The following is a 15,772-nucleotide window of genomic DNA, read 5'->3' on the forward strand; positions in this document are numbered from 1 at the left end:
CAGGATGGTTGGAGACGTATGGAGAGGCCCTTGGTATCTATGATCTCTCGACTGATCAGAGCTAAGACCTTCGTACCCCACGCTATCATTCGACCAGAGCTAGCTACCCCTCCTATGGAGATTGAGACTCTTACCAGATCAGTCTCCTTTGTGCACAGCTTGTGGGATACCACTAGAGGCAGATACGCTAGACTAGTCCTTGAGTCTTCCAACCCGTTAGCTCTTCACGGGGACACTTCATGTTGGTCTGCACAAATGACATCATGGTTCCAGAAGCATGGCTTCACCATGGACAGGCTGCCCCCTTTCCATTACTCTCCAAGCACCCTCAATGTCTCTTACACGGGTGGAGATTATTGTACTTATTCGTCATGACTTGACCCAACTGGATATCAGGAGGACATGGATAGAGCCGTCACAGGAGTTGCGCACGAAGATGGCTTTCTATAGAGAGCATATTCTCCACCTCACACGAGATGGGTTTGTGATTAGATGTTGGGTTAAAGGCCTAAATAACTCCTTTTTGTACATTTTTATACTTTGTCCAAGTTCAATATGAACCTGGACACATTTTTTAAAGGTCACTTATAATAAAAGTGGGAAAACCCAAAACTCACTTATTGAGTTTTCCCCAAAAACGTGAGCCCTCTCTTCTGCTAGCGCTTCCTCTCCTGTTGGCCTTCGCCTCCCCTCTCTGCACACACACTGCACTTCCTCGCGTGCTCTTTCACTTGCACACACCGTCGCGCGCTCATCAACTAGTATCAGAGCCTCGATTAGGGTTTGCCCCAAACCTACAAACGCTGAATTTCAGCCAAGAAGGTCAACTTTCACGCGAGATTTTGCAATTTCGTCGCCAAAGGACTCGTCCCCGGACACTAGAGATCTCCCGGCAACCCAAATTGACCCAAAACAGGCTGAAATTAGGTCAAAAACAGGAAATTACAGGTTATGACAGCAAAATACGGGTTTTGCAAATGATGTATTAAGGTGTGGGAATACTTTTGCTAAGTCCCCGCTACTTGAAAACACTGAAATTGCCGAAAAACAAGCCCTAAAACAGGTGTTTTAAGCAAATTTCAGATTTGCGCAAGTTTTTGCAAGTGTTTTTATGGTGCGATTACATTGGGGAAAGTGCAAATTGATGCAATCTACTACGCACATTTGACAAATTTTGTCGATGTATGACCATTTGTGGCTCAATTTCATGCAATTTCGATGCTACAAATTGGGGCTTTTGCGCTTACATGCTTCTAAAGGCTGTGTATTAGCCTTATTTATGTCTTCTGAGGCTAAAAACAACTAAATTTGTTGTTTTCGAGCACAAATTTGCTCGCTGAAATTTCTTGCGTATAAATTTCAGAAATTGAATTTTGTGCCCAAATCGACCTATTTTGCCCCAAATTGCTCCTGTGACCATTTGGAGCTGTAGTGCACATCTCTGTGAGGCTATCCTCCGATTTTTGTGCATTTTGCCCAAAAATTCAGCGTATTATCCCTCTTATTCGTGCAACTATGCCTCATCTTCTTCGAATGTGAAGAACCTCTTCGAGATTAGGAGGTTCGATGGTACAGGTTTTGATCTTTGGAAAGACAGGATTCAAGGAATCCTATTTCTTAAGGATTGCGAATGGGCACTTGAACAAGTGAAGCCACAGAATATGACGGACGGAGCATGGGTTAGCATGAACAGGAAGGCCGTTACATACATTAAAATGGCCATGACCGATGAAACCGTCATTGATGTGAAAGGTCTCACGACTGCTTTTGATGTGTGGGAGAAGTTGAAGGAAATGTATGAAAATACAACGCCTGTCAACCAGGTGCACTTGGTGCGAAAACTTGTTGGCATGCAACTAGATAAGTCCAAGAGCGCAGCAGAGTACTTGTCATTATTCGCAGGTACTTTGTCGCAGTTTTACAGGATTCTGGCTTATCCCCTTTTGATGATAAGCTGAAAAATATCTTCTTGCTAATAACATTACCTGAGTCATGGAAAACTTTGGTGGTTTCGTTGTCCAATAACCCCAATTTGACCTTTGATGGTGTTAGGGGTTCTATCTTGAATGAAGAAATCAGGAGGAAAGCAAGTGGAGAGGGAGGCAGCTCTGCCAACATGGTTAGAGGCAGGACAGAAAAGAAGAATGCTTATGCACAAAGGAGTAAGAGTAAGAGTAAAGAAAGGGGAAATGCAAGCAAAGGCAAGAGTGATGTGACTTGCTATCAATGTGGAAGGAAAGGTCACAAGAAACCCGATTGCAGGTACTATAAAGCTGAGTTAGAAAGGAAAAAGAATGGTGGAGACAAAAAGAAAGAGAAGAAGGAAGTCAAGGCAGATGCACAGGATAGCTCAAAGAACAAAGAGAAGGCCAATGTTGCTTCTAGTGTCGTGATTCAGGAGCTGTCAGATGTAGAGGACATCTTGTGTGCCACTTTGTCAGATGATGATGCTTATGACTTCGATGCCTCTCTAAATGTTCATTCACAGGACATGCAGATCACCAAGAGAGATCTTATTGATGCTTTGTTGACTGTCAATGATGCATTGTCCCAGACTTGGATTGTTGATTCCGGTGCTTCATTTCATGTGACTCCTATCAAGGAGTGTTTCTCTACTTTTGATGTAGGCAAGCGTGGCCATGTATACCTTGGAAACAATCATGCATGTTCCATTGAGGGTATTGGCACTGTGCATCTCTCCATAGATGGCACAAATGAGCTTGTCTTGCATGATGTTAGATATGTGCCGGGAATCAAGAAGAGTGTGCTTTTTGTTGGTCAGATGGATATGCATGGTTACAGCATCTTGTTTGAGAGAAGATCCTGGAAAATGACCAAAGGCTCAAGACTGATTGTAAAGGCCACAAAGAAAGGGACACTTTACTGCATGCATGGAAAGGCCATGTTGGGCAAGTTTATTGCATTGGCTGAAATTAACTCTCACATGGAGTTGTGACACAAGAAGCTTGGCCACATGAGCCAAAAGGGCCTTTCTAAGCTTTGTACTTTGAACAAGCATGATGCTAAAGACACAAAGCTGGACTTTTGTAATGAATGTCAATATGGCAAGCAAGTAAAGAAAGCGTTCTTATTACGCTGGTGTCTCTCGTAAATCTTGTGTGCTTGATCTTGTACATTCTGATGTATGTAGCATGCCTACTAAGTCTATGGGTGGTGCATGTTATTTTGTCTCCTTTGTTGATGATCATTCTAGGAAAATTTGGGTTTATTTGCTTAAGTCTAAGGATGAAGCCTTTGCTGCGTTTAAGAGATTTCATGCATTTGTGACCACCCAAACTGGTAGAAAGCTAAAATGCTTGCGTACAGACAATGGGGGGGAGTACACAAGTGCTGAATTTAACAATTTTTGTGAAAATTTGGGCATTTAGAGGGAGCTTACTGTGCCAGACAGCCCCTCTTCTAATGGTGTGGCTGAAAGATTCAATAGGACACTTTGTGAGAGGGTGAGATGCATGCTGTCCACAGCTAATCTCTCTCATGGATTTTGGGGAGAAGCTTTGAAAACTACAGTGCATATATGCAATCGATCCCCTCACATGTCTTTGAAAGGTGACATCCCTGAAGAGGTTTGGTCTGGCAAGCCTTCTTCATATGATCACCTACGCATTTTTGGTTGCGAAGCTTTTGTGCATGTTAGACCTGAGTTGAGCAGTAAACTAGATGCGAAGTCCATTAAAGGCCTCTTCATGGGATATGGTGAAGAAGGCGAAATGGGCTACAGGATTTGGTTATCTCAGCTCAAAAGGGTTGTACGCAGCCGGGATGTTGTTTTTAATGAGGCAAGGCTGCTTCAAAACAATTGTGCCTCAAAGCATGACCATAAAAGGGTGAAATTTCAGCATGACCAGCCACCTCTTAAGCCTATTTTTGACCCTCAGGATGCACCACAAATGGCTGAAAATGTAGATGGTCCAGTGGTGTTTGAGCCAGATGATGTTGGACAGCAAATTGAGGCTCCTGAAGGGCATTTGCAGCCAAGAAACAATGCTGAAAATGGTGCTGAAAATGATGTACAGCAGCCCATTGTTGATGATTTTGTAGTGCCACCTGATGTAAACCCATTGCCGGATAATGTGGATCAGTGGGTGAGACGGTCTACTCGTCAAAGACGGCCTGTGAGTCGATATGACCCTCTTTGCATTACATTATGTTGACAGATGAGGGAGAGCCTCTTACGTATAAAGAGGCAAAGACATGTGAGCACAGCGACAAGTGGGAGCTTGCTATGCAAGAAGAGATTAAAGCTTTGCATGCTAATCATACTTGGGATTTGGTTGAATTGCCCAAAGGAAGGAAGGCTATTTCTAACAAATGGGTGTATAAAATCAAAACTGTTGATACAAAACCCAAGTATAAGGCAAAGCTTGTGGCAAAGGGATATGTTCAAACCAAGGGCATAGACTTTCAGGAAGTGTTCTCTCCTGTTGTGAAGATGACCACTTTGCGTGTATTGTTTGTCATTGTGGCTGCTCTTGATTTGGAAATGGACCAAATGGATGTACATACCGCTTTCTTGCATGGTGATGTGGAAGAAGAGCTTTACATGAAGCAGCCCGAGGGTTTTGTCATCCCTGGCAAGGAACATTTGGTATGTATGCTCAATAGAAGCTTGTATGGGCTGAAACAATCATGTAGACAGTGATACAAGAGGTTTGATCGCTTCATGCTTAAACATGGTTACAAAAGAAGCCATGCAGACCATTGTTTGTATACCAAACGTGATGAGGATGGCAGCCCGATCATTCTTGTCCTCTATGTAAACGATATGCTGATAGCTACAAAGAAAAGAAGCACTGTAGATGCTCTTAAAGGGCAGCTGAAATCTGCGTTTTCAATGAAAGACCTTGGGACAGCTGAACATATACTTGGAGTGCGTGTTACACGGCAAAGAGACAAGCGCCTATTGTATTTGTCAGAAGAAAAGTACATTGAAAAGGTGCTTGACAGATTTAACATGGGTGAAGCAAAGCCTCTTGGTGTGCCATTACAGCCATATGTTAAAATCTCCAAGGATGATTGTCCTAAGTCAAAGGAAGAAGCCAATGACATGCAAAGTGTGTCTTATGCTTCAGCTTGTGGTTCACTTATGTATGCTATGGTTGCTACTAGGCCTGACATAGCCCATGCAGTGGGAGTTGTGAGCCGGTTTATGGCTAATCCAGGAAGGTTGCATTGGGATGCAGTGAAGTCCATTATGAGGTACTTGAAAGGGACTAAAAACCAAATGCCTCTGCTATGGTAAAAGACCAATGGAGTTGAAGGGATTTTGTGACTCTTACATGGCTGGTGTTGTGGATACACGGAAATCCACAAGTAGCTATGTATTTACTCTTGCGGGAGGTGTTGTTTCATGGTGTTCTAGATTGCAAAAGATTGTTGCATTGTCTACTACAAAGGCTGAATATATTTCAGCCACTGAGGCTTCCAAAGAAGCTATTTGGTTAGCACGCCTATGCAGTGAGTTTGGCTTGCCTACCAAGGCACCTATGCTTGGTTGTGATAGCCAGAGTGCTATATGTCTGACAAAGAACGCCATGTTTCATGCACGCACAAAGCATATTGATGTGCAGTATCACTTCATACGAGAAGTGCTTGAGGATGGCCTTATTACATTGGTTAAGGTCCATACATCACAAAATCCAGTCGATGCTCTCACTAAGTGCTTACCCAAAGCACAACATCATCCATGCATAGAGATGGTGGGAGTCACGTAGCTTAAAGGCGCCATTTATGCCTTTAAGTGGGAGGTTGTTGGGTTAAAGGCATAAATAACCCCTTTTTGTACATTTTTATACTTTGTCCAGGTTGAATATGAACCTAGACACATTTTTTAAAGGTCACTTATAATAAAAGTGGGAAAACCCAAAACTCACTTATTGAGTTTTCCACAAAAACGTGAGCCCTCTCTCTTCTGCTAGCGCTTCCTCTCCTGCTCGCCTTCGCCTCCCCTCTCTGCACACACACTGCACTTCCTCGCGTGCTCTTTCACTTGCACACACCGCCGCGCGCTCATCATTAGACCCAGCTACATGAACACACACGTCTCATGGTTTGCGGTGTGCCATTGTTCAGATACGCACAGCCTCACATCAGCAAGAGATTGAAACTGGTAGATATAGAGGGATACCAACAGACAGCAGGATATGCCACTTATGCAAACTAGAGCCAGAGACAAAGCTACATTACATTTGTCATTGCATAGTGTACTATGACATACACGGCCGTTGCCACTACTTATTCAGAGAGGGTTTCGGTCCTTTCTCTAGGGTCATGAGTTATGAGGATCAGAGATGTCTTGGGCTATATCTACTTGAGTTACACAGATATAGAGACACTTTACTGTAGAGAGAGACACTCCCAGAGATAGATTACAGATTTCTTTTCACTAAGTATGGGACAACCAGAGGAGCAACCATCACTGCAGAGCTCGTCCCATACTCATTCGACCACTGCCAGCACTCGCATCGACCGAGCACTGGAGCTACGAAGATCCAGACGGCCACAACTGAGAAGATGGGCTACACAACATCGAGGGAGACTACAACAGAGGATTCGAGCCATACTCTCTCGACATCCAAAGTGCAGATGAGGATGGATTCTAGTAGTAGTATGTTTGTTCTAGTTCTTTCTTTTGTACCCAGACATGGTATTAGATTCACTATTTTGTAACAGATTGGTCTCATAGGTCATTTTGGCCTTTTGAAGACGTTAATATAACATTTCATTCCATTTCATCCCCCTCTCTCTCTCTCTCTCTCAGCAACCAACGACGGTGGAGCGGTCTACCCGTACTACTGGCATTCTCATAGACCGCGCATTAGAGCTAGGGAGATCTAGACGACCCCGAGGGAGGAGAGGAGCTACACAATTTCCAAGGAGACTATGGCAAAGGATTCAAGCCATACTCTTGTGTCGTCCAGAGTGCAGATGAAGATGGATCTCTACTCTCCTCCCATATTGTCTTCACATTGTAATGCTTAGATTAGAATCCCGAAGTATTTATATTTTGTTATCCTAGTTTAATTTATTTTGTTAATCTAACTTTGTATCAGATACACTGCATTGTAACTTTCTGGTCTCATAGGTCGCTTTGGCCTTTTGAAGACGTTAATATAACATTTCATTTCTCTCTCTCTCTCTCTCTCTCTCTCTCTCTCTCTCTCTCTCTCTCTCTCTCTCTCTCTCTCTCTCTCATCCTCGAATCCTCTCGATATACTAGACTGGCCCTCGGTTCCTCTCGACAATTAGCAATGAAAGGGGATACATCATGCTGGTATGCGCAATTGTCCTCGTGGTTTCAGAGACACGGGTTCAGTATGGAAAGATTACCCCCCTTCCAATACTCTCTTGAGGCTCCATCACTGGCAATTACACGAACGGAGATTAATAAAATCATCCGTCAGGATCTTACACAGTTGGATACTAAGAGGACATGGGTAGACCCTACACAAGAATTGGGCACGAAGATGGCCGACTACAAAGAAAACTTCCTACAGCTATCTGAAGATGGATTTGTGATTCGCACGAGCTACATGGATACCCACCTGTCTCATGGTTTGAGATGTGCTATTGGTCAGATTTGTACATCCTCGCACCAGCTGGAAATTGAATTTGGCAGATTTAGGGGAATCCCACCTGAGAGCAGAATTTGCAAGTTATGTGGAATGGAGCCGGAGACAAAATTACACTACATATGCCATTGCACCGTATACTATGAGATACGTGGGCGTTTCCATTGCCTATTTAAAGAAGGCTTTGGACCTCTACATAGAATCATGCAATACCAAGATCAAAGATGCTTAGGCTTGTACCTACTGGAACTACATCGGCACAGGGATAATCTAATGAGAAGACAAAGAGCACTACAGCCTCAGAGGCAGATCACAGATTTCTTCGGATCGAGAGAAGCAAGAGTGGAAGGAGAAGCAAGAGGCCAGCAGCCAGCACAAAGGAGTACCCACATTCATACCAAAGGCACCCTCATTGACACGGCGATTGAGCTTAGGAAATCGAGACGACCACGACAGAGATGCAGAAGCACACTTCACCGGAGGAGACTACAACAAAGGATTAGAAGCATTCTAGCCAGACACCCAGAATGCTCCTAAGAAGTTTATTTAATACTTTGTATTTAGTTTTTCACATTTATTTTCACACTTTCACACTTTTCACACTTAGTACTTTAGTACTAAGGTACACAGACATTGTAACAGATTCACCACTTTTGTATCAGTTTGGTCTCATAGGTCATTCTGGCCTTTTGAAGACCTTAATATAACATTTCATTTCATTTCATTTCTCACCATCAATTTCTTGCTTAGAGCTCCTGTGAGGGTCGTGCAGAACCTACATAGCTTGCGACAAAGGTGACGGATAGCCATAAAAGCTTGTGTGCGTCCCCACGGAAAATAGCCGCACGCAGACAAGCGTAGTATTGGCTGTGCGTCCAATTTTTCAGCACTGTCAAATTCGAGTTGTAAATTTCAGCCAAGACGCTCCTGTTCGGGTACCCGTAAGTGAGGAGACGGCAGTAAAGATTGCTCCCGCCAAGAAACCTCAAGTACGAAGAAGAAATAGCCGTTCTCGACTACAAATGTGACAAAATTCAGCCAATAGGCTCATGAATACATGCATTCTTATGCGTCAAAATAGCCTCCAGGATAGAGAATAGTGTGAGCTTTTCCAATTTATGGGCGTGTAGCAGCTCAAAACCATTAGAAAATCTCCTCAAGAAGGAAAGACCAGCCCATCTTTAGGTCCCTAGTCTTTTTCTACATTGTTTTCTCAGTATTATTCTGTGCGGAATCCTACATGGAATAGCTAAATGAACTCTAAAGTATTTAAGTGCACGCTTCCGTGTTTGTGCCAGCAAGAAGCAGTCCTGTATGTGGAGTTTTCATTGTAGAGAGATAATGTAGAAACTAAGTGGTAGTAGAAGCTTTTATGAAGTAGCATGTCATGCCACCTTGCAAGTCTCCATTCAAAAGAAGCAGCAAAGAATTGTTTCAGTGAATGAGTTAAATCTTGAGCTTGAACAACGGAAACAATAGGGATGGCTTTTGCAAGAAATACATCATGTGCCTGCTGAACCTCTGGGGTAGGCAGTGAAGGAGAAGCATCCAAGTCCTAATAATCAGAGAAGCACATGTCAGCCAGTAGTTGCTTAGTGCTTGTTCATGAATCATCATGCATTTTGACACGCGCGATACCTTGTGTTTGTCTAGAAGCATGGAGTCCCTTAAAAAATGGATTTAGTAGAGCATTTATGGCAAGCTCAGATCGACCATTTATCAAGCTTGCTTGAGTCATTAGTGGCAATACAAGACTTAGCATCCATAAAAGCTTCATGTTCTTCTTGTGTTAAACATCTAAGATCATTAAGGTTGTAAGTTTACACCCAACATTTGGCGACTGTCATTGTTTCGCTATGATGCCCCAAAAACCACTAACCATACTCATGTATGATCATTTGCATACAAGCAACAAAGGTGCTCCAAGCAACATACACACACACACATATGTGGAGGTCTATTTGCAAATGGTCTAATCGGCATGTTTCTAGCTCCTGCATCGCTTTGCATGATCTGTACTACATGGCAGCCTTCTTCTTTGAAAAGATAGCATGCTGCTAGATTCTCCAGTTTGTTCGGGCCTCCTACTTGCATGAAGATACAAATAAAGCATCTAGCCATAATTAGCTACAAGGCAAACTATCAGCAACATTATGTCATAAAAATCAAGAAAAAGCAGAAGGTTTTAAGCATATACAAATAGACAAACCAGTTACCACAAACTTTTTTTAAAAACATTTTGCTGAGAAATTCCAAAGGAACAGTGCCAACCTGTAACGGGAGAAATATTCGAACCAGCGTTCGAAGAAAGAAAATACGTGATGTGACAAAAAAGACATCAAACGGGAGCACCAACATAAGTGGGAGAATGCTGTAAAGCAAGACCTGAAAACAAAAAGCATGAAACAGTTTGAACATTCTACTCTTTTTGCCTGTACATCTAATCTAGCCAACACAAAAGCTGCCTTTTAATTACAGAATTGTAACTAGCCACATCCCTTCAAATCAACAAAGAGGCTTCACAAGTTCACACAGCCTGGTAAAAGTGCCATGCACAAAAATATAACCAATGTGAAAGCTTCAAAACTTCTGCCTAAGAAGACCAACAGATATCAATGCGCTAGCATGTCAAGTTCTGGGCCAACGAAGGGGCCAGCCATGGACTCTTTTGTTAGGTGTAAGATGACATATACCAGTAGAGATAAAAGAGTCATCAAGAGATGGTAAAAATATTACACTGGTTGGGACGCTGCCAGATGACTATCTTTCGAAGAAAGGTACAAATAAGATGTCATACTTGTCAGCACAATCAGGGTGATCCATGATGCAATCTGCACAGTAACAATTACCAGTTTCTGTAAGGCTGTATGGCATGTAAATGACCCGAAGCATTCATAAAAACGTTATCTTAAAAGAGGATAATGGAGCAGCAAAGAAAACTAGCATCCATCAGCTACAAATGCTATAGTAGGTGCTCCATCATCCCCACCCCAAACTTGCTCAATTCGTGCACACACGCACCCTGAATTGGCACTTGTCCGCCCATGCTGACTAGTCCTGTCACAAACTACTGACATGTCAAGCCACTGAAGAACGGAGCCAACCTGCACATCTCGGCCCAAGGCCTAAACCCTAAGATGCAACAGCAGCAGAAGAAGAACCAGACGAAGTTCCCACCAACTTATGGGACCCCGTTCGCTGGGGCCCAAGTGACCTAAAGATAAAGCAAGATCCTCTCTCTCTCTCTCTCTCTCTCTCTCTCTCTCTCTCTCTCTCTCTCTCTCACACACACACACACACACACACACACACACACTGAAGAATCGCATGGACCATGATGACGTGGCAGCTGTACGGAAAGCCTGCAAAACGTGCTGAGATGCTGATGTGGCACCTGTACGGATTTCCACGTTTTACGCTGATGACGTGGCACCTGTACGGATTTCTGCAAAACGTGCTGGCAGCTTTTGGACCAGTTGCTTTTGAGTTTGAAGCTTTTCAGGTAACTGCTTTTCATAGGCCAAGGGCCTTTCAATTTGTGCCATGGGCTCATTCTCTAGCACGCTTCAATGTGAAGGTTTAGAAGGAGGACCAACAATGTATAGAGCTCAAGCAATTTAAAGAAATACCGAAAGGGGCACCAAGGTTTGAGGCCAGTGCTCTCTTGGGGTGAAACTCCACCACTCCGTCTCTAGTGCACTCTCTATCTCTTTCACTTCAGTTGTTATTTGAAGTGCTTTAAAGTTGTTCAATCTGTTCTTTTCCGTTGGCACGTGGTGCCCATCCCGTGACAGGTCACCTCCTTGGCACAGTCTCTCAAAGGCATTTTTACCCCTAATCCAGCCTCTGCTTGTGCCCCATGCTACTTATTCAGTGAAACCTTGCTGACCATTTCCATCCTACCTCTCTAGAAAAACAGTTCCTTTTTTATTTCCTCCTCTCTTCTCCATGCTTTCGTTTACTTCTTTAAAATTCATTCACCTACAGACTACAGCCAGCTACGTTTCTCCCTTCCTCACCTTATGGTAAACTCAGAGGAGGTACCACTGAATGCAAAAGTGCTCCAAAATAGGAATTTTGACTGCCCAATTCATAAACTTCTCCTACTTGCTCGGATAAAAAGAAGAAGAAGAAGAGAACTTTTAGAGGACAAAACCAAACTTCAGGCAGAAGTTGACAGTTGACATTCAAGAGGCTTGCAAGCTCCCAAAAATCGACCCCAGCAACAAGAGCTCTATGACCTGCTTCATGGTCACTTTACTATTTGACAAAAGTAATAATCTATTAAAAGCCTGATTGTTGCTAAATAAGAAATTGAGGAACTTCTGTCATTGGAATTCTAGAACAATGTACCAATGCCCATATGCAGCAAAACAAAATAGTATGGCTGCAAATTGTGAGGGTATATTATGAGGTGCGCAGATTTTAGGCACCGCAAGCCGGTCACTTTGCTCTCTACAGGTTCTAAGTTTTTGGCTAATACAGTAAATACTCGTCTAAAGCATTTCTTACCTGATCTTATTAATGGCTCTCACACTGGAAAGGATGTGTTCAGAGGTTCAGTTTCAGGAGCCTCGGACGAAGCTCTGGCTCTTTGACACTTTGGTGGTTTCTGCATTAATTTATGGAGCTGAGATTTGGGGACCTTCATTGGCTCATCATGGGAGGACAGGCCGCACTGATGGATTGGGGGGCATGAGAAGCCTCTGGTCTCTATGATCTCGCGGCTCATTAGAGCTAAGGCTTCAGTACCACGTGCTATTGTCCGGGCAGAGCTAGCTGCCCCCCCACTAGTGGTTGAGGCGCTCACCAGATCTGTCTCCTTCATACACCGCATGTGGGAACTTCCCAGAGATAGATATGCCCGCCTTGCACTTGAGTCCTCTCGATACAGCATGCTGGTATGGGGAAATGACATCATGGTTCTAGGCGCATGGGTTCAGTATAGACAGACAACCTCCCTTCCAGTACTCACTGGATGCACCCTCTCTGACTCTTACATAGTCCGAGATCAGCTGGCGGATGACATGCCACTGCCCCGTCTACTACGAGATACGAGGCCGCTTCCATTGCTTGTTCAGAGAGGGCTTTCGACCACTCTCCAGAGTCATGCGGTACGAGGATCAGAGATGCATGGGCCTGTTTTTGCTCGAGCTGTGCAGACACAGAGAGAGCTTGATGAGAGGAGAGGCTACCCACTCTCAGAAAAAAATCAGACTTATTTAGAGCTGCCACTGGACACCCAGAGGAGCTACTACCACAGCAGAGCTCGTCGCCTCACACCATAGGCACACTGATCGACCGAGCGACCGAGCTGGGGAGATCCAAACGCCCACGACTGCGGAGGACTACACAGCATCGACGGAGGCTGCATCAGAGGATTCGGATCACTTTGGCCCAGCACGCACGACGCTCGGTCAGACTACTGACCATGGAGGATATTGATGAGATCCGCCGGCGACCGATGTTGGATCTCCTGTGATCTAGCTATCCCAGCTAGCTGCTTAGTTCACACCTAGCAGTTTAGGATTCCACAGTATTTTATTTTGTCATTTTGTCATCTTGTTACTCTGACTTTGTATTAGATCCACCACATTGTAACTTTCTAGTCTCATAGGTCACTTTGGCCTTTTGAAGACGTTAATATAACATTTCATTTCATTCTCTCTCTCTCTCTCTCTCTCTCTCTCTCTCTCTCTCTCTCTCTCTACAGAGACCATCTTCTCCATCTTGCGGAGGATGGTTTTGTGACGAGACCCAGATACATGGACACCCACTTGTCTCATGGGATACGATGTGCTATTGGCCAGTTATGCACATGTTCTCACCAGCTGCGGATTGAGACTGGGAGATACAACGGAGTACCAGCAAAGGCCAGGACATGCCCCTTGTATGACATGGAGCCTGAGACAGAGTTGCACTACACATGCCGCTGCCCCGTCTACTACGAGATACGAGGCCGCTTCCATTGCTTGTTCAGAGAGGGTTTTGGACCACTCTCAAGAGTCATGGGATACGAGGATCAAAGATGCCTGGGTTTGTTCTTGCTTGAGCTGCGCAGACACAGAGATAGCCTGATGAGTGGAGAGGCTAGCCAGTCTCAAAGACGGATCACAGACTTCTTCAGCGCAAACACGAGACAGCCGCAAGAGCCACTCCCACAGCAGAGCTCCCCCTCATCTTACACCAGAGGCACACTGATCGACCGAGCGACTGAACTGGGGAAATCAAGGCGCCCACGACTACGGAGGAACACACAGCATCGACGGAGGCTACGACAGAAGATTCGGAGCACTCTGGCCAGGCATGCACGACGCCCGGTCAGACTACTAGCCATGGAGGAGATTGATGAGATCCGCCAACGACCGATGCTAGATCTCTTGTGATTCAACTATCCTAGCAAGCCGCCCATTTTCGCTTAGTTCACATCGACCAGTCTAGGATCCGATAGTATATATCTTTGTTTTGTACTGTTGTTATTTTGTTACTCTGACTTTGTATCAGATCCACCACCTTGTAACTTTCTAGTCTCATAGGTCACTTTGGCCTTTTGAAGACGTTAATATAACATTTCACATATGGTTACGAGTACCCACACAAAGGAAGGAAAAGATAGCAGCAGAGCCGACTTGGTCATACAAAATGCAAATAGAAAAGAAAAAGGAATATGCGACTTTTCTTGATAGCATACTCATGGTACATGACATGCCCTGCAATGTTGAAGACACGTGGCTACTTTTCAAACAAGCAATGATCACAACCCTTGAAGTTGTAATGGCTAGAGCTCGCAAACAGAAGAAAGATGCAAAAGGCATGCCACATAATTCATGGTTTGATGAAGAATGTAAGGCAGCCAAACACAGGTTGAGAATGACACTCAAGTCAGAGGAGGAATGGACACCTTTAGTCAAAGAATATAATGCACTCCTACGAAAGAAAAGAAGAAGATATGAGCTGGAAAAAGAACAAAAAGAGATCAAGCATTTCAAAGAGAACCCGAAAGGGGCATGGCGGAAAATGAAAGGGAAACAACAGGATATCATGGGAGACATCAGCCAAGAAGACATGTATGCTTATGTGGAACAACTTTATGTACACAAAGATGCTAAGGAAATGATTGGAAATCAACCCGAGTTGCAAACGAAAGAACCCTTGACTATGAAGGTAACTCTAAAAGGTATACAAAAGCTTGAGAATGGGAAAGCACTAGACACCAATAACATGAGCTCGGAAATGCTGAAATGGTCAGGCAAGGTGGCCAAGGAATGGATCCATAGACTCCTAAATCAAGCAGCCACGCAAGATCTACCCGCAGATTGGCAAGAAAACTGGATTAAGGCCTTATTCAAAAGTGGGGACAGAAATCAGCCAAAAAACTATCGCACTATTATGGTTGGTTCATGAATGGCAAAACTCTTGGGTAGCATTTTGGAAAAAGAGATCAGTGTATGGGCTGAATGTAATGACAAACGTGCAATTGGTCAAGCAAGCTTTAGATGTCAATACAGCACTATAGATCACCTCATGTCGCTCAGAGTATTGATGGAAGAAAGCCGATTGAAGGGCAAAACTTTGTAATGTTGTTTTGTGGACTTCAAAAAAGCGTTCGACACAGTTTGCAGAGATGGTTTGTGGAAAAGAATGGAAAACATTGGAGTACCGATACACCTTAGAGCGGCGGTGGCTCGTCTCTACAAAAAGGTGAGATGCATGTTGAAAATGCAAACGGGTTTCTCCCAAGAGTTCGAAAGTAACATGGGAGTGAAACAAGGCTGCCCTCTGTCCCCAACACTTTTTGGATTACGCATAGATCAACTTGAGGACTTCATACAACAAGCACTCGCACAAGCAGAAGATAGACCAAGTATTGGAGCTTTCATACTTTGGCTTCTCATATATGCGGATGATGTAGTCCTTTTTGCATATAACCTCAGGTCATTACAAAGATCAATGGATGCCGTGCATGCTTTCTGTGAAGCTACGGGCTTAGCTGTCAATGTGAAAAAGACGAAGATTATGTCCATAAGAACACACAAAATAGAAAATCAGCCCAAGGTGATGTACCTAGACCAAGCAATCTAAGTGGTGGATAGTTTTAAATATTTGGGAGTGGATATTCCTTCCAATCATGCATGGGGAAGTTGTGTAAGAAGCAGACTTGATGCGGGCAAGGCCAAATA

General features: G+C 44.0%; 1 protein-coding gene across 18 annotated transcripts in view; it reads right to left on the minus strand.

The window, feature by feature from the left end:
- The window catches only part of LOC147456139 (uncharacterized), a 187,461-nt gene that overhangs the window by 72,367 nt on the left and 99,322 nt on the right, over positions 1-15,772 (minus strand). For all 18 annotated transcript variants that reach the window (XM_086514707.1, XM_086514701.1, XM_086514699.1 and 15 more), the window contains 2 exons: positions 10,331-10,423; positions 9,864-9,977 (listed from right to left, as the gene is read on the minus strand). In XM_086514707.1, the coding sequence (XP_086370833.1) occupies positions 9,864-9,977; positions 10,331-10,423 (207 nt within the window). The remainder of the gene's footprint in view (positions 1-9,863; positions 9,978-10,330; positions 10,424-15,772) is intronic.

This window comes from Adiantum capillus-veneris, chromosome 6 (genome assembly GCF_014529385.1).
Source record: "Adiantum capillus-veneris isolate H3 chromosome 6, ASM1452938v2, whole genome shotgun sequence".
In the NCBI taxonomy this organism is placed as follows: domain Eukaryota; kingdom Viridiplantae; phylum Streptophyta; class Polypodiopsida; order Polypodiales; family Pteridaceae; genus Adiantum; species Adiantum capillus-veneris.